At 39.3% G+C, this 26,315-nt stretch overlaps 2 protein-coding genes across 2 annotated transcripts in view; both read left to right on the forward strand.

Annotated features, from left to right (window-relative positions):
- Nucleotides 1-14,178, forward strand: part of LOC114050219 (ATP-binding cassette sub-family B member 10, mitochondrial-like) — a 42,962-nt gene extending 28,784 nt beyond the window's left edge. The window contains exons 7-13 of the mRNA XM_027871868.1: nt 433-528; nt 652-861; nt 4,127-4,206; nt 6,950-7,130; nt 10,698-10,741; nt 11,434-11,468; nt 12,193-14,178. Of these exons, the coding sequence (XP_027727669.1) occupies nt 433-528; nt 652-861; nt 4,127-4,206; nt 6,950-7,130; nt 10,698-10,741; nt 11,434-11,468; nt 12,193-12,424 (878 nt within the window). The 3' untranslated portion in view covers nt 12,425-14,178. The remainder of the gene's footprint in view (nt 1-432; nt 529-651; nt 862-4,126; nt 4,207-6,949; nt 7,131-10,697; nt 10,742-11,433; nt 11,469-12,192) is intronic.
- Nucleotides 14,179-21,233: 7,055 nt separating this feature from the next.
- The window catches only part of LOC114049493 (nuclear pore complex protein Nup133-like), a 68,622-nt gene continuing 63,540 nt past the window's right edge, over nt 21,234-26,315 (forward strand). Inside the window, exon 1 of the mRNA XM_027870733.1 lies at nt 21,234-21,461. Within this exon, the coding sequence (XP_027726534.1) occupies nt 21,277-21,461 (185 nt within the window). The 5' untranslated portion in view covers nt 21,234-21,276. The remainder of the gene's footprint in view (nt 21,462-26,315) is intronic.

A 26,315-nucleotide genomic window follows, 5' to 3' on the forward strand; every position in this document is an offset into this window, starting at 1 on the left:
GTGTGTGTGTGTGTGTGTGTGTGTGTGTGTGTGTGTGTGTGTGTGTGAAAAGCACAATGATTTTTTTTCCACAGGAAGATTCTCTCTTAACCTCAGTTTCCTCAATTGTAAAATGAGCTGTTCTCATAGTTAAGAAGTACAGGATAAATACACACATACAGACATGTGCACACAAATGCAGTTAGGTTTTGGGCCAGCTTGTCTTTTTCTGTCTTGCTGATATAACTTTAAAAAGAGCTTCTCTAAGAAATAAATGGGATTATAAGATGAGAATTATAAATTGTACAAGGGCATGAGATTTTCACATGAAGTTCTGATTACATAGAGTTGCTGATGTTCCTAGAAGTTTCTGGGAAATCATTATTTCTTGATGTTATTTCTTGATTATTTTTAGATTATTTCTAAGTTTGTATTTCTTGTTTCCTGCCTCAGGCCTGAGTTCTTTCTATTCAGAGTTGATGAAAGGCCTAGGTGCTGGAAGACGCCTCTGGGAGCTCCTTGAGAGAAAGCCAGTACTCCCTTTTAATGGTGGGTTTACATTGAGTTCTATTGGTGTTTAAAATGGAGTTGGTTCAAGAATTTGGCACATGTGACTTTTGTTCCAAGTTGAATTTTTTATTTAAATAACTTATGTCTTGCTTTCTATTTCAGAGGGTACTTTATTAGATGAAGAAACCTTCCAGGGTTCTCTAGAGTTCAAAGGAGTCAATTTTGCTTATCCGGCTCGCCCAGAGGTGAAGATTTTCCAAGATTTTAGCCTTTCAATTCCATCTGGATCCATCACAGCACTGGTTGGCCCAAGTGGTTCAGGGAAATCCACAGTGGTATCACTTCTATTAAGGCTATACGATCCTATCTCTGGTAAGTAATATGTAGATGCAGAGACTAGAAGGTAAAAGAACTTTGGTCCTTCAATTCTCTCCATCCCTGCTCTGAGTGAAGACAAACTGAGGGACCATAGGACCATATAGTTAGAGTTGGAAGGGACCTTAGAAGTCATTGATTCCAACCTCCTTGATTTACAGATGGGAAAAATGAAGCCCAGAGAAGTTAAATGACTTGTCCAGGATCACACAGGTCATGTTAGAGGGGGTATTTGAATCCAAGTCTTATTACTCTTAAGTTGAGTACCCTATCCACTATACACTGTGCTGAATCAAACTCCAGATGTCACTTGCCCAACAAAGTGATATCTTAACCAATATGGTAGCTACCTTGTGCAAGAATTCCCCAGTAGGCATAATATGGTTCTCTTTATTTCTGCATCTTCACATTTTGAATGGCTTAGAACTGGAAGGAACCTTAGTATTCACCTAATCCAGCTCCCTTATTTTATATATGAGGTAGCTGAGGCCCCAGCAGCTCAAATGACTTGACCAATGTCACATAGGTAACAAGTTGCAGAGGCAGGAATTGAACCCAGGCACTCTGACTACAAGCCCGGTGCAGTTCCCATTGTACCATGCTGCTCTGTCTTTTCATCGTTGTCTCTTGGGGAGGTCTGAGCTTTTGCTCACTTGGTCTTTCTGCCTGGGAAGAGGTCATATGTATATGTTACTGTCAACACTAATGAGAACCCTCATGAAGCCATCTACTTCATCTTCTCACTTGTAAGCTGAAATACACCAAAGTCATTATGGGAAGATGTTTCTTAATGTATTCAGAGAAAAAAGTTCACCTCTCTGTGCCCGAGACAACTCTCAGACTGTGAAAAGCTGCAGAATAATGTCAAATATGCAATTCCAGAGGGAATTTCACAATTCCTTATACTAGTGAAAACACAGGTCCAGACCAAAAAAAATATGTTCACACCTTCTTTAGTGTAAAAAGCTTAACTCAGGGACAGGAAGTTATTTATAAGGTATAACCTAAGTCTTCTTAACAAGCTACAGCAAGCATGCTGTCCAACCCCAAAGCAAGATTATTGGGAGAAAAGGTAAAAAATGTAACAGGCTGTTTAATTCCTGGTGAACTTTGAAGGTTGATAGTACTTAGCCCACTTTCTTCCTAATGAAAATACTACTTACTTTGCATGTGGATCATAGTTTGATTTTAAACTCCCTGTCTCCAGTCTAAAAATCTGGAAATTATTTTCATGAGCCACACTTGTTAGCCTTTGAAATTAGAGATGGAAAAAAATGCAGTTGAGTCCAGTTTTCAGACACATTGCTGAAGTTCTGTGTTAGCCAAGAATCCAAGAAAACCTGGACTCTGGCCATGGCCACCCTCTCACTAATATAGTTATATATTTTTAAATTATATGTGATTATCTTACTAATTTTTCTTTATGTTAGTCATTTAAATTCAATTTTGAGTTTCTTTGTAAGTAAAATATAAATTCAAAAGTCTAGTTTTTCTTTTTTTTTTTTGCTTACAGTTTAGAGTTGTGTAACTTATTTTTAAAAAATACTTTAAATACTTTCAGCACACCTGAGCAGAGCTCATCAGTGGTTAATGTCTTGTTGTTATTCATTCATTTTAGTCATGATGACTCTTTGTGACCCCATTTGGGGTTTTCTTGGCAAAGATACTCTAGTGGCTTGCCATTTCCTTCTCCAGCTCATTTTACAGAAAAGGGACTGAGGCAAATAGTGACTTGCTCACACAACTAGTGTCTGAGGCTGGATTTGAACTCAGGAAGTCTTCCTGACTTCAGGCCCAATGCTCTGTGCACTGTGGCTCCACTTAACTACCCTTTAAATAACTTATGACACTAATTGCCACCCTACAAATGATTGGCTCAAATCTCTTGATTATTATCTTGAAATATTTGTCTTTTATTTAACTTTTCATAGTTTCTGTCTTATTTCCCCAAAGACATTTTATCCTCCCTGATAGTGGGGATTATATACACCACCTGGTATCCCCCAACTCCACCTAGCACAATTCCTCGAATATAGGAGGTACACCATAAATATGTATTGATTTTACTTTAGACTAAGAAAACAAGCAATCCAAGGCTTTCTGACTTAGGGCTTCACTGAATCAACCCTGTTGGTTAGCTGTGAAATTTGAAAAGTTTTATCTGTACTTATTTCTTCCCTAAGATAGAAGAAACGTATCCTATAACTCCTGCATGGGATACTTTCGTCCTAACACCATGCAGAGCTGGTCTAAGCTGTTGCTACATTTTGTGGCCATTTAAGTAGATAAGGCCTTAGTTGGCTCCTGGTGTGTCCAAGTCCATTGGGCAGCAAGTTGTGCTATTGTGGGCTTTACTGGACTTCAGTTGAGGCTTTTTCTTCTACAGAACCATCACATTGAAAAGTTGCCTTCTCTTTCCATGAATTTTTGAGTTCAAGGATTCCTTGCCAAAGAGAAACTAAGAATTTAAGGCAGTGTGATATGGTGGAAAGAGCACTGGCATCAGAGGTCTAGCTGGCTTTGTCTCTTACTATCTGTGTGACCTTGGAAATTCATTTAATCTTTCTGGGTTTGTTTTCCTTATCTGAAATTAAGGAGGTTGGACTAGATGGTCCCTTTAAATAATAAAGCTATGATCCTATGGTGTTTCCATAATTTAGTGTGACTAAAAGTTTGGGGCTCATTATAATTTTGAACAAGTGGTGTAGTGTCTTGTTCAACTCGTGGGTTGTTGTTTTTCCTCTGTCTCAAGAGGAGAGTAAACTGAGGGATATCAAAAAGTTGCCAGTTAATTAAATGTTTAAATCCAGAGTTTACATCATCCCAAATGAGGACAAGAGAGAACATAACTTTGACTTTTTTTTTTTTTTGCTTTTTGGTGAGGCAATTAGGTTAAGTGACTTGCAGTGTCTGAGGCCGGATTTAAACTCAGGTCCTCCTGATTCCAAGGCCAGAGTTCTAGCCATTGCACCACCTAGCTGCCCATTTGATGTTTGTTTCCAGAGGTGTATCTTGATAACTCTTCTTCTTATCATCAACAAATACTGACTGAAGGACACTGCCCTAGGTACTTATGGTCTGGAGCTAATTCTTCTTGCTAAAATTTTAGGTTTTCTTTGGATTTGATCTGTGAAAAACTTGAGTCTGAAGTTTCCCCACAGAATTCTTCTAATATGTATTCTGGGTTGATCATTTGGATCAAGAAATTCTTCATTTCTTCCTGATGTATTTTCTTCCTTCTCTCTCCCTGACTTTGCAAAAGGAACTATCACTGTCGATGGTTGGGATATCCGTCAGTTAAATCCGGTCTGGCTGAGATCTGAGATTGGAACAGTGAGCCAGGTATGAGAGTGATGAAAGTCTGTTACATTTTTCCTGTGGATTCTTTCATGTATGTTTCTTTGCTCTCATTTGTTTTCAATCTAGTTTGCTACCTTCCTGTAAGGAAAGAATAGATGTTTCATTGAACAGTTAAGCCACTGTCTTTTGTTTAAGCAGTCAAGAAGTACAATTCCATGAAACTTGGGGTTCCTTCACACAGATGTAACACTAAATTTTCACTGGGTACTAGAGGAAGTTATACTTTTGTGAAGCAGCCAGTGCTAAGGATGACAAAGAGTTGAAAGGGCAGTCACTATGTATATAATGATGAAAGAGGGAAACTTGTTTTATTTGCTTTCTCTGTCACCAGATCTTATTCTGAATAAAATGCTTCAAAGATTAGCAAGCAAAATAGATGCAGAAAATGGATCTCCTTAAAAGGCAGGGATTGTCATTGTCAGGTGTGTGTATATTTCAGGTTGTGGCCAGGTATCTCATCATTTCCCTTTGCTTTGAATCAAAGCCAAGCAGCTTTGGAAATTGTCAGGTAAACCCAGATTCTTATAATTGCTCAAGATCTGCCAGCTCCCTGTTACTGGAATGGCTCTTGGTAAAGTTATATGAGAGGAGAGCAAATAATAACAGTAGGAAGAGGGACTAGATCTGTGGTTTCATTTATTATCTAGGGTGCCCCCAGATGAGGAAGGTTTCTCTACCAGTGTGCACCAGTGCCTTCTTTCTGACTTACAGTCTTTGTCAGTGGCTAGAGCACTTGCCCACAAAGCCATTATGGGTCAGAGGCAGTACCTGAACCATGGCCTTTCTGTCTGTAGGGCCCTGTCTGTGTCCACTACAGCAGAGATGTCAAACCTAAGGCCTGTGGGCCCCCATTGTAGCCTGAGTCAGATTAAAATGTAATTATGAAATATTTAACAGAAATAAATTTTTAAAAAACAACAGCAGTAAGATATGGATTACATTACATTTTTAATTTTCGTTTTATGTTAATTTTAAAATATATTTTCATTTTGTTGAATATTTCCCAATTACATTTTAAAACATTTTTAACACTCATTTTTTAAAGTTTCAAGTTCCAAATTCTTTCTCTTCCTTCTGCCCCTCCCCGGCCCTTGAGAAAACAAGCTATGTGGTATTGATTATATATGTGAAGTCATGCAAAACTTATTTCCATATTAGCCAGATAACATTACATTTTAAAACTAAGTCAATATGGGGCTGACAGGGATCCTTTTATATGGATTAGTGGCCCCATTTCTACGTAAATTTGACAACACTGCTCTATAACCATGCTTCCTCTCAATGATAAATAATAATAGCTAGCATTTACATAGCACTGCAAGCTTGGCAAAACACTTTGCATATATTTTATCTTTTTTGATCCTCACAACAATCTTGTAAGGTAGGTGCTTTTGTTATCCTCGTTTTACTGATAGGGGAACTGAGGCTTGAAGTTAAGTGATTTGCCCAGGGATTACATAGTTAATAACCGTCTGAAGCTACATTCGAATGCACGTCTTTCTGACTTCAAGTACAGCGTTGTATCCACCACTTTATGAAGTTTAAATTTGTGTTTCTCAAATAAAACCAGCTATGTGAATTCATGGAAAACTGTGAAGTAGAAAGAAGAAAAATAATAATATCTTAAAATTCCTTTGTAAACACTTACTTTTCTTTAATAAGTGCTGAACATGTATGTAATGCTGAGTGAGTAATGGCTATATTTCAACCAAAAGTTTAAATACTTAAGTTCAATTATTTAGTTTCAAATAACAGTCTGCCAGTGTCTGAGATACATGTAATATTTTTAATGAATTAAATTTGTTTAGCAATTTCCATGCCTCGGTTATGTATAATAAAATGACAACATTTGCATAATGCTTTATGTTCACATAGCACTTTCATATATTTATAGTCTCTCATTAGATCCTCTCAATAATCCTCTGAGATAAACAGAAATACAGCCTTACAATCTCTGGTTTGGTTTTTTTTTGTTGTTGTTGTTGTTGAGTCGTTTTATTTGTCTGCCTCTTTGTGACCCTATTTGGAGTTTTCTTGGCAAAGATACTGGAGTGGTTTGCCATTTCCTTCTCCAGCTCATTTTTATAGATGAGGAAACTGAGGCAAACTGGATTAAGTGATTTGCCCAAGGTCACACAAGTGTCTGAGGCCAGATTTGAACTCAGGACCACGAGTCTTTCTGACTCCAGGCCTGGCACTCTATCCGCTGTGCCACCTAGCTATCCTAATCTCTGTTTTACACAGGAGGAAACAGAATCTCTCAGAGATAAAGTGACTTGCCCTAGGTCACATTCCCAGAAGCCCACCACTTGGAATCGGGGGTACTTGTGCCCACTTAGAAGGGGGAAATTATGGAGGCATGAGGGGCTCAGTTGTGCAGGAAGGTGGTAGAGGAGCTAAGTCTGTGAGTGTAGAAATGGGACACAGAGATCTCAGTTCCTCAGTGGCTGTGCTGTTGATATTCTTGGCACTGGTGAGTGTGGAACCTAGAAGTGGGTGTGAGTGTTAACACACGTGTGCCTGCCAACAGGAAGTGTCCGAGGCTAGCTTAAAGTTCCACTGAGGCCCATCAGTCTTCTAATAAAGTAAGTGGATTTCCCTCACCTATCATTTGCCTTCCCTATTCACTGTCACATGTCCTGAGAACTTGATGTGCAGCAGGCACATCAGAGACATTTGCAGGCTACTGCTGTAACTACAGTAAGTGATGTGTTTGACTCTGCAGGAGCCGATTCTGTTCTCTTGCTCAATTGCTGAAAACATTGCGTATGGTGCAGACAACCCTTCCCTGGTGACTCTTGAAGAGATCCAGAAAGTTGCTGATATAGCTAATGCTGCTGCTTTCATCAACAATTTCCCCCAAGGCTTCGATACTGTGGTTGGGGAAAAAGGTGTTCTGCTTTCAGGTATGTCTTTGTTGACTTTTGAAGCAAAAAGATTGGTACTTAATTGTTTATTGCACAATTTTGTGGCACTTTGTATTTGACAAATAGGTTTGAGTCACTATATTTTGGTTTATAGTATGCTCAAAACTTTCTAGAAAATCTGTTATGTGCATAAAAATAAGCAAACAAAAATAACCCAAAAGGATCCATAAATAGTTATTATGATTTGGAACCTGACGCCTTAAGGCCTCAGGTTCCCCACCCCTGGTCGGAGATAAAGATATTTTGTAACTTGGCACAGTCTGTGAGGACACAGATTCTAGAGAAGCCTAAGACAGAGTAACTTGCTCAAAGTGAAGGACACAATGAATCAAAAGCACAATTGAGATTCAGCATTTTCCCTTCCCTGGCCTGTGTTCTACCCACTGAATTAATTGGAGTTTGGTGGCTAGATAAAGAGAGGCAGAAGGCCCACCATCCTCTGTGCCAGATCACTTCTGGAATGCCATCACCTCCAGGATCAGATAGAAATCCTCTATTTGACTTTAAAAGCCCTTCATAAACTGGCTCCACCCTGCCTTGTCAGTCTTCTTATTCCTCACTCCCCTTTTTGTATTCTGCAGTCCCCTGATGCTGATCTCCATCTCCTGACTGCAGGCATTTTCACTGGCAGTAACCCATGCTTAGAATTCTCTCCTTCCCCATCTGTCTCCTGGCTTCTCTAATTTCCTTCATGTCCCAGCTAAAGTTGTACCTTCTGCCGAATGCCTTTCCTAATCCCCCTTAATCTTAGTGCCTTCCCAGAGATTATCTTTAATTTGTCCTGTGTGTATCTTATTTGTACATAGTTATTAGCATGTTGTTCCCTTCATTAGACTGTGAACTCCCTGAGAGCAGGGACTGTTTTTTGCCTTTCTTTATATCCCCAGCACTTAGCATAGTACCTGGCACATAGTATGTGCTTAATAAATGATAGTTGTGGGGCAGTAAGGTGGCCAGTGGATAGAGCACCAGCCCTGAAGTCAGGAAGACCTGAGTTCAAATCCGGCCTCAGACCAAACACTTGACGCGTACTAGCTGTGTGACCTTGGACAAGTCACTTAACCCTGATTGCCTGACCAAAAAAAAAAATAAATGCTAGTTGCCGGACTACTGAGTTTCTTCTGGATGTTGTACTTCAAGCATAGATAACATCTGAAGGATGCCACCCAGGATGACGTTTGGTGTGGAAACTGCCATATGCAGAGTAGCTGAAGGAATTAGGAATGTTTATCCTAAAGAAGACTGGGCTTGAGGGAATTCGCAAAGGAGCTGTCATGTGGAAGAGGGACTGGATTTATTTTGTATTGCTCTATATGGCAGATTGTATAAATGAAAAAAAAGCACTTATTCAGTGCCAAGCACTATGCTAAGAGCTAGAGATACAAACAGAAAGGCAAAAAAGGCTCAGCTTTGAAGGGGTTCATATTCTAATTGGGAGAAACAACACACAAAAGAATATTCAGGTGTAGGGCAGATGAAGAGGCCCTAGGTTTCTGTAGCAAAGCAGATAGCAAGGTCCAAGAAAGAGTCCAGTGGGTAGAACACAGGCATGAAGGTATGTTGGCAGGTCAGATATCAGTGCCCAGGGTGTACAGGGTACTATTGTCAGGGCAGATGTTAAGGTCCAGTGTTCCTCCATTTTAGAGCTTTTTTTTTTTTTTTTTTTTTTTGGCTAGGCAATGGGATTAAATGACTTCCCCAGGGGTCACATAGCTGGCGAGTGTCAAGTGTCTGAGGTCAGATTTGAACTCACTCAGGTCCTCCTGACTCCAGGGCTGGTGCTGTAGGTGGTGCGCCACCTAGCTGCCCCATGTTCCTTCATTTTACCAGAAGGGTTGTAGTTGGTTACTACTTGGTAATATCATCTTGGACAAAAAAATTCAATATATAATTGTTCAAACAGTTTGTAGTGGCATTAACTAATGTTAAGGTATCCATAAGGTTGGTGATCTTCATTATTTATTATCAATAATAATATTAAATACTTTATATATGAATAGTAGTAGTATTGGACAGCTAGGTGGTGCAGTGGATAGAATGTTGGGCTGGGAGTCAAGAAAGACCCAAGTTCAAATTTGGCCTCAGATACTTATTAGCCGTGTGACCGTGGGCAAGTCACTTAACCTTGTTTGCCTCAGTTCTTTATCTGTAAAATGAGCTGGAGAAGGAAATGGCAAACTATTCCAGTATCCTTGCCAAGAAAACCCCAAGTGGGGTCCAGAAGAGTCAGACAAGAATGAACAATAAGGGGGCAGCTAGGTGGCGCAGTGGATAGAGCACCGGCCCTGAAGTCAGGAGGACCTGAGTTCAAATCCAGCCTCAGACTAAACACTTGACACTTACTAACTGTGTGACCCTGGGCAAGTCACTTAACCCCAATTGCAAAAAAAAAAAAGAATGAACAATAATACATGTGAATGGTGCTTTAACATTTAAAAAAAAAACATTTAAAACATATTTGTTATCTTATTAATTCTGCCAGTGCTTTGTCTTCTTCCACTGAGATAAATGATATTCATATGCTGTTTCTTATTTGTAGATTTTAGCTCAATATTTTAGGAAAGTAGGAAAAGATACACACTTCTGTCCCCTTTCTGGTTATAATAGTGCTGGAGGTCATCTGGTCTGTTGGGTTTTGAGTGACGCTATGGTCCAGTGGGAAGTGTGCTGAATTTGCTTGGGACCAGATTCCTCCTCAGCCTCTAGTAAGCTGTGGACACATCACCTACCCTCTCTGGGCCTCATTTTTCCTCTTTAAAATGTAGAGGTTGAACAGGATGGCTTCTGAGGGCCCTTCCAGCTCTGAATCTGTGATCCTGTGGTCTTTCTGGATGAATGAGGAAATGACAGTATGACAGCTAAGGTGGTACTGGCAGTCCTACTTTCTGTCTCTTTCCACCACCAATCAGCCCCTTTCCCCCATCTTCAAACATGCCTCCTTGCCTTAAACCAGGGTTTGAAGTGTTAGGAGAAGGAAATAAGAGCATAGAATTTAGAGCTGAAAGAGACCTTAAAGATGATGTCGTCCAGCTCCTTTGTTTGTTTTTTAAATAGAAACTAATGCCCAAATAATTTGACTTGCATAAAGTCATGTAGGCTAAATTTTAACTCTGGTTCCATAATTCTAAACCTAAAACTGTATCCACTACAAAACATGTGAACTGAAATGATTTTTTGCACTCCATCAGGGTCCTCTTCTACCTCTATCACTACATGTGTACTATCTGACTTTTTAGGAAGAGTAGGGTAGGGCAGGGTGAGAAGGGAAGGTATGATAGGTGAGTGCTCAGAGACACACACACACACTCTCTCTCTCTCTCTCTCTCTCTCTCTCTCTCTCTCTCTCTCTCTCTCTCTCTCTCTCTCTCTCTCTCCCCCTCTCTCCCTCTCTCTCTCTCTATCTTTTTGTTCCTTCTGTTCTGAAAAAGTTGCATCCCCACAATTTAATTGTATCAGGTTGCTGCCTGGTCTAATTCGCTAGTGATTTGTGATTAAACAGAAAAATTTTGTTTAATGCTTAACCTTAAAAATGACTTTCATCATCAGGTGGGCAGAAACAACGAATTGCAATTGCTCGTGCTCTGCTGAAGGTAAGTCTGAAACCATTTGGCTATTCTGTGAAATTAGGGGAAATGTAAATTCAGTGGTTTATGGTTTAGAATGTGGATGTGAAGGTAAAAGTCAAACAGAAAATAATTTGAAGGTTCTTGTCAGAGAATAGTAATAGTAATGGTGGCCGTGGTGGTAGTAGTAGTAGTAGTAACAATAATAATAGGAGATTTATAGAATAAAGCTAGCTAACATTTATATAGCATTCACTATGCGCCAGGTACTATGTTAAGTGCCTTACAATTATTATCTCATTTGATGCTCACGGCAACCTTGGGAGGTAGGTGCTATTATTATCCCCATTTTACAGATAAGGAAACTGAGGCAAACAAATTATATATTATTTGCTTTCTTTTTTTTTAATGTTATCTTTAATCAGATCACATAGCCATTTAAAATGTATTGTCCAGAATGGTATGTGTAAATTTAATTTCTGCTATATTACTTTCCAGTTTGCCTAGCTCTTATCATCAAATAGGTAGTCCTTTCTAAGGTAATTTATATTTTTAGGTTTATGAAACACTGAGTTCTCATCAATTCTTGTCAAAAATGAAAGTGAGAGTTTTAAATAAATATTTCTAGTATTTCTTTTTGTGGAATGACACTTGATATTATATAGTATGTACTACTCGGCCTTTTACCTATCTCCTAATTAAATATTTCCTTTCTTTAGAATCCCAAAATTCTTCTACTGGATGAAGCCACCAGGTGAGGATAATTGAAAACATACACAAATTTTGTTAGTATATATTCTAGCCTCAGTAAATGCTTTTGCTTCTGTAATACAAAGTGAAAAAATAGAAAGATGCCATTTTTTCCATCTTAATTATTTTGTATGGTCTTTTTCACAAACTGTGCTGCAGTTAAAAAAAATACTCAGAAATTTGTTTTCTATTCTCCATCAAATACTTGCTGATAATTCACTTAAACATTATTTTTCTTCCTCATTTTCAATCACTGCAAAGTAATGAGTTTCTGTCTAAAGAGCTTTAAGGCTTATAGAGCACTTTTCTCCTAACTTTTTGAGGGAGATAATATAAGTATTAGCATCAGTTTTCAGATAGTTGAACTGAGAACTGGAGTGGTTTGCCCAGTATCACTCAGCTAAGTTTCAATCCAATGGTTTTTAAACCAGGTCTTCTAGATCAGTATTCCATATTTTTTCCCCATTATACTGTAATACAAAATGCTTTTATGTACTAGTCCTTTCATGAAGGTAAGAAGGTTGTCAAGATTATTTTTATTTATAACATGCTTCACTCAAGAACCATGAAGCAATTTTGGGTATCATAAAAATTCAGCACTAATGAAAGGGTAGTACTTCACAATATATAATATACATGATATATAATGAAATATATAATATACATGATCACTTAAATTTTATGAATAACATTTTGCTTTTTTTGTGCCTTTTTTTTTCCTCTGAAAGTGCACTGGATGCTGAAAATGAGTATCTTGTACAAGAAGCTCTAGATCGATTAATGGAAGGAAGGACTGTATTGATTATTGCCCATCGTCTGTCTACCATTAAAAATGCTAACATGGTTGCTGTTCTTGATCAAGGAAAAATTACTGAATGTGGAAAACATGAAGAACTTCTTTCAAATCCAGATGGGCTATATAGAAAATTAATGAAAAAGCAAAGCTTTATTTCAGCATAATGAAATATACAATATACAGTAAATCTATGCCAGAGACTTTAAAACAAAGCAACAGACGGGGGAAAAAAAGCTTGGAGGATATGTATGAAGTCTATAATTTAAGCTTCAAGTTATTTGAAACATATATTTTTGCAAAGTATACAAAATACTGTCTTGAAACTTAACTGTGTTCAAAACTTTTTATTCAGAGTTTTAATAATTATTGTAACTTTCTAAATGTCTAAACCACCAAAATCATTTTAAGGTTTTATATAATTTCTTTTGTCTTGTTATATACTAGAATATAGTGTGGCATATAGTTTTCTTTTGCCTCTTGGTATATACATTGGAAACATTGTCAAATGATAATTTTTTAAAGGGAAATTAAATTTAAAAGCCTGATTACTCTAGGCCAGTTTAACTTTCTGTGTAATTCCCTTAGGATGTTCCTTTGCTTCATGGCCCAATTGCTATCTTGGGAGAGCTACATAAAATGAGAATACAGCCCTTTTAAAAACATTATTTTATTGATTCTCTTTCCTTTTTATATAACTGTTCATTCTCAGTGATTACTCCTGGCCTCCAGTAGACACCTTCCCTTGTAAGAATATACGCTTAAGCAAAACAAATCCATACATTGGCCATGACTGATAAAATGTGCCTCGGGTTTTTTTTGTTTTTTTACCTAGAATTTCCTTCCTACCTTTTTTTTTTTAACCAAGATGGCAAAGGCAGCCTTTGAGAAGGCAGACTTCACTGTAATTCCTTTGAAGTTACAAAAGTCTTTGCATTGATCCGGGTTTTAATGTCTTTCAGTATTGTTTCCTTTTTAAATTACTGTGGTCATTATATTAACTGTATGTGCTAAGCCTTACTACATAATTTTAAGAATTATATATAAAATTAGAAACTTAAAGTGGGTAAAGGGTAAATTGATATTGAGTCACATTCTTTTCCGGTTTGAAGGGTTTGTGAATTATTTGGAAGTACATGGGGCATAACTGAAGAGGTGATATTTGTTTTTAACAACTTTGTGCTATTCTAGAGAGCTTCAAAATAGGGGAAACTCATTTTATATATTTTTACTTAATACATGTATGTGTTAATATGAATGCTTTGGGAAACAAGAGAAGAGCTGCCATCTAGCTGTCAGTTCTCCACTTGATATCGTGCAATGAATTTTACTTACGTGGAGGTTGAAGACTTGGTGAATAACCTAAAAACTGGGTAATTTCTCAGGCAAACCAAAATTTTCAATTTTGTATACATTGGCTAAATTTCCTTGAATTTAAGGCTGAGATATTGAGATTTCCAACCTTGAAACATTTGGAGATCTTTTATAATTAGTGTCTTTTATAAGACAAAAACAGTAATTACAATTAAAAAATAATCACTGTTGAATGTAAAACTTAAACAGCCTATTTTTCTTTCATTCATAGCAGTAATCTTATCTCAAATTCCTAAAAACAAGACTGAAAACCACTGGACTTACTTTCCATATCAGTACCATTAATTTTCATGTTGCCTCAAAACATGTGCTTTTTGTACTCATTTTAAGTTGATAACTAGGAAGTGATTTTTTTTTAAATGAAAGTCTTCCCTTATGCTAGGTCTTCATTAATTTTCTCATTACACTGCAAGGGTGCATCTGTGAGACAGAGAGAGAGAGAGAGAGTTTGTGTGTGAACAAAAGAATCATGTATTACATTTTATTTCCACATAAGGGAATTTATTAATAAATGGCCATATATTCTGAATCAGCCAAAAAAAAAAAAGTGCATCTATGACAATCACTTTAACAAAATTTACCTGTATTCTTTATTTTATATGTGTCATTACTTTGGTCCTGCAAAAGAAAAAAATTAAGCACAATTAAAAAGCTAAAAAGCTAAATCTCTTCATGCCATAGAGATATTTCCAAATGTGATCACTATATTTTATTTTCTAGCATTGCCCTATTCAGTTTTTTTTCCTGTAAGCTTTTGTATCATGGATTAAAATTTGTAACTATTAGTGTCTTTTCTTATCTAAGTGTATATTCATCTATGCAGATTCAAGCATAAAAACAAAAACAAAACCTTGCAATACAAATTTGAAAAAAAAATGAATAGCATATTTTTTCCAATTTCCTATAGGAAAAGCACTCTTCCTCTGATACTTTATCATGCAGAATATTATTTTTCTTTTAAAAATAGATTTTATTAACATCTTCTGTTTTTATAAATTGTGTATAGTTTCTTTCTAGCTACCTGGAGTAAATATGTAGGGTAGTTGATTGCCATGGCAATAGATCCATTTACAGATTCCAACAACTTTGGAAGTCAATAGTGTCAACTCTGAAAACAAATGACCAAAGAGTCAGAGGTTATGCAACCCCTGCTAACTCTGAAAAATGAAATACCAGAAAGCTCACAGAAATAATGCCCCAGCTGCTAGCTCTGACAAACCAAATAAATAACCAGAGCCACAGCAGCTAAGCAACCACTGTTAACTCTGAAAATACCAAAGAACTCACACAGGTTATCACAATCACAGTTAACTCTGAAAAATAAAGTAAGATAAAAACAAAGAGCTAACAGTGGTCACAAGCAAAAAGCTTTCTTTGTTCCATTGGAGGAGGGAAGCTAGACACATGCTGGGGCCAAACCTTGGTACATATACAGTGGCTTTGTAGTGAGCTGTAGCCATGACAATGAGAGGTAACAACAACAACGAGAGGAGTATGATTCATAGCAGAGCTTCATGACCAGAACATAGTTCCTGCAGGTGTTTGACAGAGCTCAGGGACCACCTGTGGCTGGTACAGAAACAATTCTGGGACTTTGCTGCAGCAGAGTTCATCCAAAGGGTGAGCACAGAGGAGTGTTATTACGCCAAGCTCAGGGCACAGCTTGCTTGCCGAGCCTTAGCTCTGGAAAACAGGGTGTCTCCTAATATTAAAAAGAGAGAGGTGGTCTTGGCATGGAGATCTTGACAATAGTCAAACATTAATTAACCTACTACGTGTCGGGAACTTCACTAAGCACTTCTAATACAAATACAAAAAAAAAAGAGCGTCCCGACCCTCAAGGAGTTTACAATCTAAGGGGGAAGACCACACACCAAAGAAAGCTGAAAAGTGGTGGGAGGAGCCATGGAGGTACTGGTCGTGGGAAGGGGGAGGGAGTATGGTAGAGAAACCAAAGAAGTCCAAAATGAATGCAGCCAGATGGGAAATGAGATGTCAGTCCTGTTTCCTTCTTTAAATGGAAGAGTGAAGTTAACTTGGTTTGATGTACTTTTAACAGCACAATACATCTGGAAGTTGAAGGATTTATGGTTTAACTGTTCAGAATGGGTTGAGAAACTAATACAAGAGTCCCAATCTAAATCATGCCTGACAGTTGTTAAAATGGTCCACATAATCTGAGTTGTTTTTAATTCTCCCATTAATGGATAGGTTTCCCATTAGTCAATATGTACAATAAACTAGGTACTCTATTAAACTACTTAAATGTTATCAAGCCTTGACCCATGGGGTCAGACTCAGCTTTGGCCTCTAAACACACTCCCCCATCTACCCACATCCTGGCTAGGGCAGCAGATCTGAATAAATCAACTACCCCCAAAGTACACTCCAGTGGCTCTTTATTACCTCTAGGATCAAATAAAAAATCCTTGTTTGGCTTTTAAAGTCCTTCACAAGCTGGTCCCTTCCTACCTTCCCGTTCTTCCACTTTCATCCTCTCCATACACTTCCACAATCCAGTGGTACTGGTCTGTGCAGTGTTTGTGCATGGGACTCTCCATCTCCATCTTCATTTTTGCTGGCTGTCCCCCCACATCTAGAAAGCTCTCCCTCCTTACCTTGGCCTCCTGACTTCCTTCAAGTTTCAGCTAAAATCATACCTTATGTAAGAAGCTTTTCCTGGTCTCTTCCCTCTGAGATTATTTCTAATTCATCCTCTATGTATGCACCTTGTTATTTGTTGTCTCCCCCATTAGAATGTGAGCTCTTTGAGGGCAGGGAATGTTTATGCCTTTCTTTATATCCTCAGAACTTGCTGGCCTACAGTAAGTGCTTTAAAAAAATGCTGGTTGACTATCAGACCAGGGATTGAGGCAGAGCTGTCATTGCTTCCGGGGAAAAACAATAGTCTATTATCCTATCGCAACCAACCTTTCTCCTTTAAAAAGGTCACCTAGGCAGAAATTATTTCTCTGAAAGCTCTCTCATTGCCAGCCACCTCAGCCTTCTCCCTCCCATGTCCCTTTCCCACTCAAACTTCCCCTTCCATTTTGCTCTCCAGAATCCTATTCTTTTAGACTTATCTTAAACCCTAGAAACTTGACTTCCCCCAGAAGACACTATTACTGGCCACCATTTTCCAAAATCTGGATCACAGCTTATTTCTCTCCTTTCCTCCCAGCACCCCTCCAATCCTGGAATGAGGCTCCTTGTTCTTCATAGCCACTTTCCGACCCTCCCCTTTGATGTCATGGCTCCGAAACCTCTCTTGTACTTCACTCCTTTGATCTATACGGCTCCAGCCACATCCTCATTACTGTTATCTTCCAGGCACCTAGAGCCAGTCTATCCCTCCACCCTAGCTGTTATTCTCATACTTGACTCTAATATACATCTGATTCTCCTCCAACATTTTGTCCTTTTGTTAATCAGTTCCAATTACCATGACCTGGCACCTTCACAATGTCTTAGTCACACACAGGGATGGTCATACCCTTGATCTCTCCATCACTACCTCTAATTATTCAACCTCCATGATCCAGAACTCTGAAAATCCACTTAAACCATAGCTTATTTTTTAAAATTTAATTTTCATTGCTATATTTTTTTACATTGCTTTCATTTTAAAATACTTCCCTTCCTCTTCTACCCATCAAGTCATCTCTGGTAATAAAGAATTTAAAAAAAAGAGAAAGCAGTTGAACAAGATTAACAGCATATGAAATGTTCTACATACATGGTCCCCCTCTTTCACCTGTAAAGACATGGAAGGATACAGCACCGGCCCTGAAGTCAGGAGGACCTGGGTTCAAATCCGGCCTCAGACACATAACACTCACTAGCTGTGTGACCCTGGGCAAGTCACTTAACCTCATTGCCTAGCCAAAAAAAAAAAAGTGGAAGGGAGGCTCATTTTTTTTTTCCTTTGGTGACAGCAATTGGGGTTAAGTGACTTGCCCAGGGTCACACAGGTAGCGAGTATTATCTGTCTGAGACTGGATTTGAACCCAGGTCCTCCTGACTTCAGGGCTGGTACTCTATCCACTGTGCCACCTAGCTGCCCCTTAATCTCTTCTTTAGGGTTATACTTGGTCATTATAGCTGTACTAAGCTCAGTGTCTCTTACTGTTCTTCCCATTTATATTTTTGTAGTCACCGTGTATATTGTTTTCCTGGTTCTCCTTACTTTGTTCTGATCGGTCATGTAAGTCTTCCAATGCTTCTCTTAATTTTTCATGTTCATCCCTTATGGCACATTAATATTCCCTTACTTTCATATACTACAATTTGTTTAGCCATTTCCCAATGGATGGGTATCTACTTTGTTTCCTCTTCTTTGCTATACCACAAAAAGTGCTGTTAGGAATGTTTTGGCATATGTGGGACCTTTCTGTCTTAACATATATGCCTAGCAGTGGGATCCCTGGATTAAAAAAGATTATAACCTCTTCTCCTATTTCTTCTTCCACTTCACTCCTCCTCAGCCTATCATTTGTCCTCTTTACCTCCAAGCACTTCACCCCTTCCTGTTTTCCTAGTCTGTCACCATTGCTCTGGACTCACTTTCTTTATTATCTTGATGTTAAAGTTATTAACTCATCCAACTGTCTTCCTTGAATCCCACATCACTGTTCACCCCTTTTCAAAATGCGTTCTTGGGTTACCCCCATCCATATACAGTTCCTAGTAGGGTGCTACTGAATACCTTTGGAGGTAATCACACAAACCTATAGACTAGATTCACTACAAATTTGTTACATAACTTCAATTTACTCTCATTGCTACGGAGGGATCCTGTTACCTTTTGTTCGTTAATGGACCATTGAAATGCCCAAAGCAACCATTCCAAACTTCTATCTGTCTTCCCTCAAACCACCTCCACTACCTTCTTCTGCCCTAACCAGAGAACCTGACATATCATATTGTTGAAAAGACTAAAACCTGGGGGCAGCTAGGTGGTGCAGTGGATAGAGCACCAGCACTGGAATCAGGAGGACCCGAGTTCAAATCTGACCTCAGACCAAACATTTGACACTTACTAGCTGTGTGACCCTGGGCAAATCACTTAACCCCAATTGCCTAAAAAAACCAAAACAACAACAACAACAAAAAACTAAAACCATCTCATTGTAAGTTCTCTCTTCCCAATTCTGCACCTCCAATGACTTCATCTTCCATTCTTTCCTACAATTACAGGAAGCAGTGTCCCTTTCCTTGCCAAGGCTAAAACCTTCTACTTGTGCCCTTGATTTTATTCTACCACTATCTTTGCCCATCTTCAATCTCTATGCATTATCTTCTTAACCCTAAAAAAAAAAAAAACCATTTACTTGACCCTATCAGCAAATCAGAAAGCATTTATTAAATACTTATTGTGTGCCAGGAACTGTGTTAAGCACTGAGGATACAAAGAAAAAGCAAGAGCAGGTCTTGCCCTCAAGGACATGTATATTGATATATGCATGAATATACAGAGAGTAAATGGAAAGGAACTTTCCAAGGGAAGGCATTAGCACCTGGGGGTGGGAGATAGGGAGAGGGATGAGGAAAGGTCTCTTGAAATAGCCTGTGGGCTGAGTCTTGAAGGACCCTGGGATTCTAAGAGTTTGGGTGAGGAGGAGGGCAGTATTCCCGGTATAAGTTCAAAAGCACAGAGTCAGGAGGTGGGCTGTTGTATATGAGGAAAAGCCAGAAGTCCTTTCAATTAACTCTCAAAAAGCTGTGTATACTGTCACATCCACTTCACCTCCCTTTCAGTTCTCACCCCCTTATGATAAGATTTCTGACTTCTTCTAAGGTCACAAATGATTGTCACCACATGGTCACCACAATTTTTCTTAAAATAATTTTTCATGGATATTTTTCATTTTTTTGCCCTTTCTTGGAGGCAATCAGGGTTAAGTGACTTGCCCAGGGTCACACAGCTAGTAAGTGTCTGAGGCAAGATTTGAACTCAGGTCCTCCTGACTCCAGGGCTGGTGCCATTGGCTATCTTTAATCTTTACATCAACTACATTTCCCAATATCTCTCCCTCTTTCCCTTTCCAGGGAGCCATGCCTTATAATCCTAACCCTACCCTCTCCTCACCTCTTGCTCTGGGTTAAGATCGCTCCAGTGCTTAACGCGGTGCTTGGCCCATAGTAGGTACTTAATTAGTGCTTACTGACTGAGAACAGTAAGCAAATCAAACTACCTTAACTTATGGAAAGAGCATGTTAAGCAATTACTCTGTCTCTCCACTCATCATTCCCATAACTTCCTGAAGACTGAAATTCCCCTCACTAGGCACCATTTCCCTAGATCAAAGCCTAACTTGTAGTATGTAATCTCTTAATAAATGCTCATTCATTTATTCATTCACCTGGGCTAATCACAGTGCTTTGAACATTGTTAAATGTCCAATAAATATTTGATGAAGTATCCAACTACCTATGTGGAAAATTCCACAGATGCAATCATAGCTTGAGGGGCCTCAGAGGTCAATCTCTCCAACCTCTTAATTTTACAGATGCGGAAATAGAGGCCCTGGGTGTTTGAGTGATTTGCCAAGTCAACTAGTATTTATTTAGCTCCTACTTACTATGTGCCAGGAACTGTGCTAATCTTAGGGAATACAACGAAAGGGAAAAGATGTTCCCTGCTTTCAAGGCGTTTACTGTGGAATACAGACAAATGCAAATAACTGTGCTCAAATAAGATATATACTCAGGAGAGAATCAACAGGATCTCGGGGTCAGGAAATGATTTGACACCAGGTGTGAGGTGATGAGGACCTGCACCAGGGCGGTAGTAGTGCCAGAGGAGAAAAAGGGTCACAGAAGAGAGACCAAAGTAGAGACGAGAGGACTTGGCAGAGTCTACATTTGAACCCTGATTGTGTCTCCAAATCGCACTCTTTCTACAGCATCTTCCCGACTCAGAAAGTCTGGAACAATAATAGTTTGCACTTACACGTTGCTTTAAGGTTTGCAAAACGCTTTACAGGGTTAAGAGCGTTTCGTGTTTTCTCTTTTGACTCAGTACCCCGTGAGGAAGGTTCTATTTTCATCCCCATTTTTCGGATGAGGCAGAAGTTAAGTGACTTGTCTAGGGCTACACCGCTAAATATGAGAGGCAGGATTTGAACTCGGGTCTTCTGGTTCCAAGTTCAAAACTCTACAGCCTGCCCCACCGCGTTGACTAGATGAGCAAGGAGGACTTTTGCAAAGGATCCTTTTCCGTACATTGGCGGCTCGTGATGCTCTTGTGCTTCTGCCAAACCTAAAACCTGGAGGTCCGTTCGTAGGACCTAGACTGAAGTTTGGATTCAGTCAAACGGTGGCACTTGAGAACCTAGAAGAACCCCAGACCGCAGGTTCCACAACCCTGCCCTACCGTTTAGCTTCACGGTCTTTGTCTAAATACCGTGGCTGCCCAGCCACAATTAGGACCGACCCAAATTCCGGGACCAAGGAGGCGGGACTTCCGGTCCCACTTCCGACCTCCCGTCAAACGTGACCCGTGCGCCAGGCCCAATCATGCGGCCTGAAAGCACCGGCGGGGGCGCGTGCGTCGTGAGGTCATCGCAGCGCGCCTCGTTTTTAACCGGCTCGCGTTCCCTTCAGCTGTCGTGTTTTGGATCCATAGAGCGTCTCCCGTCCCGTCATGTTCCCTACTGCCTCCGCCTCCCCGCGGACCCCGGGCCCTGGGGTCCGCAGGGGCCCCCTGGGGGGAGCCACGCCAGTCTCCACGCCCCGCCCGGCGGGCAGGAAGGGCCTGACCCTGGGGTCAGCCGTGGGCTCTCCCGGGCTGTTCTCGCCCGTTAGCCGCCGGAGCTCCCTGAGCGCGCGGTAAGTGATTCCTTCCACCCCTTCCCCCACCTTCATCATGTCAACTGCTGCGTGGACCGTCTCATGACATCCCGTGGGGCTGCGCGGGCAACCTTCCCGCGCGCGTATGCTGTGCCCTGTGTGGTGTACGAACTCGGCGTGTTTGGGAGTGGGATGACCAACCACCTTGGCTGGGGCCCGTGTCCCAGTGCCCCGCCCTCGGCGCGGCCCGGCCTGGCCCTGCCCAGCGAATGCTTGTGGCACTGAACTGAATCGTGCACTGAAAAGTGCCCCTCCCCATATCTCCCCATCCCACCCCCATAAGCTTTCTCACACCCACCACCAGAAAGTGCTGGTTGTTATTGAGCAGAGTTCGAGCATCTCTGAAAAGGGGGCCATACTTGCACATGCTCGAACTGAGGCTCAGGTTGTGATTGGCTGATAGTGATACAGTTGAAATGTTAGAGTCAGCACTCAAGTTCAGGTTTCCTGATTCCAAAGCCCAAGTCAGTCAACTAATATTTATTAAGAGCTTAAAAGGTGCCAGGCATTGTGCTAAATCCTTAAGAAGCAAACGTTGGGAGAGTGGGGGTGATTTGTGTGTGGAAAGAGATAGCATGCAAATAACTAGGTACACACAAGATATATGCAGAATAGGTAGAAAGGTATTTTGAGAAGCTGAAGGCTCTATCAGCTGAGGGAGTTGGAGCTGAGTATTGAAGGAACTGAGAGGCAGTGGTAAGGGAGCAGAACTTTGCAGGCATGGGGGAAATAGTGCAAAAGCACTGAGAAGGGGGTGTTGTATATGAAGAGCTTTGAATAAGCCAGTGTCACTGGTTCTTAGAATTCATAGAGAGCAGTAAAGTGTAAGGTCAGAGAGGTTAGAGAGGACTAGGTTGTGAAGAACTTTAAATACCAGAGTTTTTAAAATTTGGTTCTGAAGGTAATAGGGAGCCACTGTTGTTCCTACAGCAGGGAGATAACAGGTCTGGTCAGACTTATTCTTTAGAAAAACTCATAAATGGAGCTTACCTTAAAATGATAAGTGACATCTATCTAAAACCATCAACAAGCATTATCTGTAATGGAGATAAGCTAGAAGCCATCCCAATCCAGTCAGGGGTGGAGCAGGGATTTAGACATAGCAATAAGAAAAGAAAAAAGATATTAAAGGTATTAGAATAGGCAATAAGGAAACAAAATTATCACTTTTTGCAGATGATATGATATTATACTAAGAAAATCCTAGAAAATCAACTAAAAAACTACTTGAAATTATTAACAACTTTAGCAAAGTTGCAGGATACAAAATAAGCCCACATAAATTTATCAGCATTTCTATGTATTGCCAACAAAGTCCAACAGCAGGAGATAGAAAAATTCCATTTAAAATAACTATAAACAATATAAAATGCTTGGCAGTCTACCTGCCAAGACAAACCCAGGAACTATATGAACACAACTATAAAACACTTTTTGCAGAAAGTCAACTCTAAACAGTTGGAAAAATATTAATTGCTCATGGGTAGGCGAACCAGTATAATAAAAATGACAATTCTACCTAAATTAGTCTATTTTATTCAGTGTCATATCAGTGACTATCAAACAATTATTGTATAGAGCTAGAAAAAATAACAGAATTCATCTAGGAGAACAAAAGCTCAAGGTTGTCAATTAAAAAAAAAGGCAAAAGAAGGTGGTCTAGCTGTACCAGATCTCAAACTGTATTATGAAGTGGTAATTATCAAAACAATTTAGTACTGGCTAAGAAATAGAGTGGTAGATGAGTGGAATAGATTAGGTACAAATTACATTCAGGAAATAACCATAGTAATCTAGTATATGATAAACCTAAAGATCCAAGCTTTTGGAACAAAAAACTCATAATTTGACAAAAACTGCTGGGAAAACTAGAAAATAGTATGACAGAAACTAGGTATAGACTAATATCTCACACTGTGTACTAAGGTAAGGTCAAAATAGGACCTTACATAAAAGGATGATATCATAAATTAAGAGAGTATGGAGTACTTTATCTGTCCGATTTATGGATAATGGAAGAATTTAGGACAGAAAAGATATGTAGAGCATTACAAAATGTAAAATAGATAATTTTGATTATATAAAATTAAAAAGTTTTTGCACAAATAAGACTAATGCAAACAAAATTGTAAGGAAAGCAGAAAGCTGGGGAAAAAATTTGCCAAAAGTATCTCCGATAAAGGCCTCATTTCTCAAATATGTAGAGAACTGAGTTAAATTAAGGTCAAAGCATATGAACAGAAAGTTTTCAGACAAAAATCAAAGCTATTCATAGTCATGAAAAAAATGCTGTAAATCACCATTGATCAAAGAAATGCAAATTAAAACAACTCTGAGGTACCACCTCACACTTATCAGAGTGGGAAATACAACAAAAAGGAAAATATTGGATGTTGGAGGGGATATAAGAAAACTGGGACACTAATGAGTGCTCTTTTGGTGGAACTGTGAACTGATCCAACCATTCTGGAGAGAACTTCACCCAAAGGGCAATCAAATTGTGCATACCCTTTAATCCAGAAATACCACTGCTAGGTCTATATCACAAAGACATCCAAAAAAAAGGAAAAAGGACCTATTTGTACAAAAATGTTTATAGTAGCTCTTTTTGTGTTGGCTAAGAATTGGAAATCTAAGAGATGCCCATCAATTGAGGAATGACTAAACAAGGTATGGTATATGATTGTAATGGAATATTATTGTGCTATAAGAAATGACAAGTGAGATGATTTCAGAAAAACCTGGAAAAACTTCCATGAACTGATGTATAGTGAAGTGAACAGAAACAAGAGAAGTTGTACAGTAGCAGCAGTACTGTTCGATGAAGAACTGTGAATGATTTAGGTGTTCTCAGCAATACAGTGATCTGATGAAGCATACTAGCTACCTCCAAAGAAAGAACTGATATTGATTGAATAGATTGAAGCATGCTATTTTTCACTTACTTTCTTTCATTTTTTTCTTTTATTGAGTCTTGTAGAAAATGACTAATATGAAGTGTTTCACATAATTGCACGTGTATAACCTGTATCTACTTGTTGCTTAAGGGAGGGGGGAGGGAAGGATAGAGTTTGGAACTAAAAACTTTAAATAAAAACTTTAAAAAAAATATTTTTAAAATAAAAAACTTTAAATAAAAAAAATTGGAGGGAAAAAAAATTTGATCTTGACAACTGAGTGGAGGATGAATTGAAGGGGAGATGTAAATCGGGGATACTACTTAGAAGGCTATAGCAGTAGTTCAGGTGAAAAGTGATAAGGGTCTAAGCTAGGGTGGTGGCTATGTGAGTGGAGAGAAAGGAGCGTATATGGGAGATTTTGTGAAGGTAGAAGTGACAGAATTTGACACGGAGAGTGAGGATGCCACTGAGATTGCAAGCCTCTGACTGATAAAAGATGTTGGTGCCCTTGACTGTAAAGAAGTTGGGAAGAGGAGAGGATTGGGGGTGGGGGGTGGGGGGTGGGGGTGGAAAGGAGTGCTGTTTTGGACGTGTTGAGTTTGAGATGTTTATGGAACATCAAGTTTGAGAAGAGTCCAAAAGGCAGTTGATGATGCATGATTAGCTCTAGAGGGAGATTAGGTCTAGATAAATAGTTCTGGGAATCATGCCCATAGAGATGTTAATTGAACCCTTGGGAACTGAAATTACTGACGTAATATAGAGGGAAATATATTGAGATAATATAGAGGGAAACGTAAAGAGGGCCCAGGCCAGAGTCTTGAGGGAAATGTGAGGTTAGTTAGTATGACATGGATGAAGAACCAGTAAATAAGATCAAGAAAACAGAAGATTATCAAAAGAGAGCAGTATCATGAAAACCCAGACAAGAAAGGATATACAGTTGATTGACAATGTCAGAGGCTTCAGAAAGGTTGAGAAGAATGAAGACTGAGAAAAGGCCAATGGATTTGGCATGTAAAAGATCTTTGGTAACTTTGGAGAATGGACAGATAACTGGTGAAGTGGATAGACTGATGGGCCTGGAGTCAGGAAGACTCATCTTGTTGAGTTCAAATCTGGCCTCAGACGCTAGCTGTGCGACCTTGGGCTAGTCATTTAACCCTGTTGACCTCAGTTTCCTCAGTTGTAAAATGAGTTGGAGAAGGAAATGGCAAACCATCCCAGTATCTTTGCCAAGAAAACCCCAAATGGGGTCACAGAGACTGGACACGACTGAATAATGACTGAACAAAAAACTTTGGAAAAGGCAGTTTCAGTTGAATGATGAATTTGGAAGCCAGATTACAGAAGATTTAGAATCCAGTAAAAAGAGGGGAAGTGCAGTCACCAAAATGGAGATGTTTTTCTCAAGAAGTATATCCTCAGAAAGGGAGAGGATATAGAGGACAATTTTTGGTGGGGATGGTAGGGTCAAGTGAGAGTGATTTGTTGTTTTTGTTTTTGTTTTTAACAAAGAAGAGACATAGATATATTTGTGGACCACAGGGAAGGGGCAGAAAGCACATTTAATCATATACTCTTGCTCCTGAAACTGCCTCTGGCCTGAATTTGTGCCTTTATGGGCATTCTTATGAGCTAAAATGCTAGGGTGACTTGGGGAGAAGAGGGTTAATTGTTTTCACATTCCTGTAGTGCTTTACAGTTTATTAGAACTTTATATTCTGTGAGGAAAGTCATGCAAATATCAAAATCACTATTTTATGCATGATGAAGATTGGGATTGAGAGGTTAAGTGACTTGCTCTGAGAAACACAATAATAAATGTCCAATTCTCCCCCCCTCCCCCTTCCCATTAGATTTAGAGGAGGTTACTAATATGATCAGATCTGTTTTAGGAATATCAATTTGTCATCTAAGTGGTGGAGAATGG

Source organism: Vombatus ursinus, unplaced genomic scaffold (assembly GCF_900497805.2).
Source record: "Vombatus ursinus unplaced genomic scaffold, bare-nosed wombat genome assembly UNPS02014798.1, whole genome shotgun sequence".
Taxonomy (NCBI): domain Eukaryota; kingdom Metazoa; phylum Chordata; class Mammalia; order Diprotodontia; family Vombatidae; genus Vombatus; species Vombatus ursinus.